We start from the raw sequence: 4,686 nt of genomic DNA, 5'->3' as shown, positions 1-4,686 counted from the left end.
ACTGCTAAATTAAGGACGGCTAGCGCAGATAGCCCTCGTGTAGCTTTGCGCGAAATTAAAAAAAAACAAACAAAAACAATCATAAGCATATGAATATATATAAGTCGATAGCTTAGACTTTTCTTATAGGTTTTTCTACTCATTCCACCCTCCTCTACCATATGTTAACTGAAACATCAATTTCAGTTATTTTAGTTTTACTAACTTTATATTTTTACAATATTCTTGTACATATATCAGATCATTTCAAATCTCATTTTTAAAAACAAAATCATACTTTTATCATTCGAAATGAAAAGAAAAAGAATAATAGTGACCTAAAATTATTGTTGTTAGGCTATTTTGACAGACTATAAATCCAGCTGTTCATGATTTGTGGCCTACTGCTGCAAACCCACACTGAACTTTCGAGCCACTGATACATTATAACAGTGATAGTCTAGCTTCACTATTCACTTAGAGTAGCATAAGAGTTGGTAGTAGGTACTATTGACTAGCTGTCTCCATTTATTATATCAGTTCAAAATTATGGATGACCAGTACAGATGATCTTTGTGTACCTTTTCATGAATATCTGAAACAAATAAACATAACTCACGTATTGGATATTTATCTTTTAGTATGAAGCCAGATGATGACAGATTAACATTCTGTAATGGATTGGTTCTCCATAAAGAACAATGCCGTCGAGGCTTTGGTGACTGGATAGATGCTATTGTGGATTTTGCCAGGTGTCTTCACTCCCTAGAAATTGACATCTCAGCATTTGCATGTCTTTGTGCCTTGGTCTTAGTAACAGGTAAGCACATCTTAAATGTTTCTTATTATTTCATGGAAATGTTAATCAGCTTGTGCTTTCTTCCGTGTTTAATATCAGTTGTAATCAAAAGCGTAATACTCAGCATTCGCGTGTTTTCAGTAAATGGTGTCACCACAAAATATGAAAACAAACCAACATATATTTCAACTAATCATGACTGCAGAATAACACGAGACAGTTTTTTTTTCGATAAAAAAGAGATAAAATGCGATAGTAGCATCGGTTTTGTGTACCAAATTTTGGACAGGTGATTTTGGAGAAATCTATATCAAAAACTAAAATACCAGAAAAAAGGGTTAATGGACAAGACACAGATAATCATTATTTGCTCCAAAGTCTTTACTAAAATAAAAAGGAAAACTAAAACCCGAACTGACTTAAAATGAATTTAGACTTTTTTCAAGTAATTACCAGACTTATTTCTGGCCCTAAGTATAAGCAAAGTCATTAGTATTATTGTTCTCTTAAAATACTAAGCATATCTTTTTTAAAAACTTGAAATAGCCAATAAGTGAAGTTTGGTTTGGTTATGCTCCCATTTAGAAATTTATTTTCAACTCTTTATTCTTATTTTTTTCTGTTAACGTGACATTAACGCTAATAAAATGTCATCAAAGGCCTAAAATGTCTCACTGCATCTAAAAGGAATGTAGATTTGGTTTCAACAACTTTATACATACATGTCACATTAATGGTTACATTTTCCAGCCCCCCCCCCCCCTCGGTGGCACAGTGACATGTCTGCGGACTTACAATGCTAGAATTCGGGTTTCGATAGCCGTGGTGGGCAGAGCACAGATAGCCCATTGTGTAGTTTTGTGCTGAATTACAAACAAACAAACAACATTTTCCAAATTGGTGCTTCAAAATAAAAGGCATAGTGAAAACGAAATGACTTTATTTACAATGGCCCACAGTAGAGTATGGAACTGATACTTGCAGAGAATATTGTGCACATGGAGATCTGAGTTTGTGACAAGTTTCAAATTTCTACTCCACACTGGATTTGGTCTGCTACAACTTTGTGAGTGTACCTTCAGTAGACCTTCCGAAACACAGCATCAATTGGTCTATTGACTGATATAGCCTTTATAGCTCAAGAGAACTAAAATTTGGATTCTAGACTTATATTGTATACGGTTGTTGGTGTCTAAGCTTCCACCATCTCTGGGATACACCATTGTCACTCTCTCTAAGGTTAGCAGATAAATACATTGGTCTTTTCCAATACCAAAGGAGTAACAGTATATATGCATGTATATAATTCAGTGATCAAGATTGGAATTCTTCTAACAAGACGTTATGCAATATTGTACATTCATAACATTACACGTAGCTAAAGTCTGTTCCAAACGATTATCATATAATGAACAATTCACTTCAGAGTGATATTATATTTCCTTATACTTGTCGTACAGATTCCGTAATGAAATGTGATGAGGTGAATGCTATAACCTATCGCCATATAATATTACATTTATTATCAGGTATGTTAATAAATATAAAACTGTTTGCAACTGTTTCATAAGTAATAAGCCCATACAAAATACACTTTCATTACCATTTAGGTAGGTCCACAAATATTAGTGACGGCTACTTTGGGAGTCATCAAGAGGTAAGAATACATAACCTGTCAATGTATTTGTGCAAATTGTCATCCAAATCTACCATGGGCCATTTTAGGCTTTTATTGACACTTATCCTCTTAATGAGATTTAAAAGAATTCCACCATTAAATATTTTTGCAGTTGTCAATGAAGAAAAATAATTAAGATATAAAAATAGAACATGATAAAATAAATGAAAACGATGTTGATGTAAAAAAAAAAAAGAGAGATAATATATTGAACAAATCAAAAGATAATGAATAAAATACCGAATTATACGCAATAATGGATAACTTTAAGTAGCACTACAATAGACACATTTAAAAATAACGAATTTTGAAGATAACAGGTTACCATTAACGGTTGATTTTTTAGATCTTTCGTTATTATCTGTTTCAGTTATCTTTTATTCAGTCGAAGTCAAAAATCTTCTTTGGCTTATATTTGTTGAAGTTTAAGCTTATTTTTTCAACCCATATATAATACTGAATGCAACGAAAAGCTGTCGCTAATAGTCATCGCAATTGTAATGGGATTTTTAATATAACGTTAACATATCTGTCGAAAGATGGCGGTAATACTACTGGAACATACTGTAGTTTCCATATGAAAAGAAATAAGTAATAACCATAATAAAGAACCCAAAAATTAATGTTTTGATTTATATTTATGATTTAATATTTCACATCATTAGATAGCTACTATATCAAAGGGACAGGCGACTATACTGCTATAAATTAATTCATCAATATTATTTTTATACACAATACAGAGTTACATGAAACCTTATAAACCTGGGAGAAATTTGTGTCTTTCTGTTTTAACTCGGAAATTGCACGGTCACGCAAACCTTATTACTTAACTATGCCGATTATCAGTATAATTTAGCATACTTTTGGTCAGTTACTGCCTCTGGTGATAATTTTCTATTTTAGTATATTTAACACTAGGTTAGATAAAATATTCACCTCGAAATAAAAATGTAACATTTTAATGTCTACCATTGGTTGCAATATCCTTGTTTGAAGACATTTGTGTGTATGTATGTACCAAGATCTCGAGTAATTATATTCTGAAGTTTTTATTATCGTTTATATGTAGCTTACAACCTAAAGTGTTGTTAGTTAAGTAGAATTATAAGAAAATGTTGAAATATTAGTGTCTCGTGCATGCATGCGTGCAGATCCAGAAAACCGGGGGAGGGGAAATGTTGAGAAAGAACGTGGCCACCGCATAATATCAATGTCCCCAAACGTTCTTGAGTTGGGTAGGTTCGAGGCTATTGACATGAGATGGTATTCTCTGTGTAAGGTTCAAATTTGGTCACGATGACATCAATAGATAATATGATTTATTTATTTGTACTGCTACGTTGTTTTTCATTTATTTATTTTAGAACGACATGGTCTAAAAGAGCCTGAGAAAGTGGACCAGCTACAAATGAAGATTGTTGGCGCTTTGCGTGATCATGTGACTTACAACAGTGAAGCCCAGAAAAAAGCAAATTACTTCTCACATATTCTGGCTAAAATTCCCGATCTTCGATCACTTAGTGTTCAAGGACTTCACCGGTTGTTCTACTTAAAACTTGAAGATATCGTGCCTGTACCCCCACTTATCGATGGTTTGTTTTTGTCCGGCATTCCTTTCTAAAGCTGTCTAACTTATTATTCAGGTGCTTCAGTCTATGAACTGAGAATGTTTTGCCTTTGTAAAAGGATTGTTGTCCGACTTGTTACTGCTAAGCCCCATTTGCAATGTGTTAAAACGCCATATCAAATGTTTTTCTGTAAATATTATATAATAAGACTTTTTACTACCATCTACTCTATATATATATATATATTATCTAAATCAAACTATGTCAGATCACAACTTTGTGTGGAATCAGAATTTAAAACGAAAATTAACTTACTGCTACATTTATCACTGAAAAATGTTAACAGATAAAAGATTTTGGTTCAATTAACAGGGACGTATTAAGGTTAACTGACGTTCTAGGCCCAAAATTTTAGATGCGCCTCTTCCTTCTTGAATGACTCACCATGAAAATTATCCACTAACACGAGAACAACAATAAATTAAATTGCAATGAAATTGATGGATATTTGTTTTTATCATAAGTTTAAAATTTATAAAATACATTAACTAACAAAGGTCAGGGGAACCAAAAAGAAAAAAATATGAACGTGGAAGAAGGTATATTAAAGCCAACACTTTGAGGGGCGCGGTCTTAGGGAACAAATTTTGAAAAAATAT

At 32.7% G+C, this 4,686-nt stretch overlaps 1 protein-coding gene across 1 annotated transcript in view; it reads left to right on the top strand.

The window, feature by feature from the left end:
- The window catches only part of LOC106461689 (nuclear receptor subfamily 4 group A member 2-like), a 27,564-nt gene extending 23,455 nt beyond the window's left edge, over positions 1-4,109 (top strand). Inside the window, exons 8-9 of the mRNA XM_022388710.1 lie at positions 621-799; positions 3,824-4,109. Of these exons, the coding sequence (XP_022244418.1) occupies positions 621-799; positions 3,824-4,080 (436 nt within the window). The 3' untranslated portion in view covers positions 4,081-4,109. The remainder of the gene's footprint in view (positions 1-620; positions 800-3,823) is intronic.
- Positions 4,110-4,686: the final 577 nt, after the last annotated feature.

Source organism: Limulus polyphemus, unplaced genomic scaffold, assembly GCF_000517525.1.
Source record: "Limulus polyphemus unplaced genomic scaffold, Limulus_polyphemus-2.1.2 Scaffold1011, whole genome shotgun sequence".
NCBI lineage: Eukaryota > Metazoa > Arthropoda > Merostomata > Xiphosura > Limulidae > Limulus > Limulus polyphemus.
Note: the sequence above shows the minus strand (reverse complement) of the source record. Positions and strands in the feature narration are given on the sequence as shown.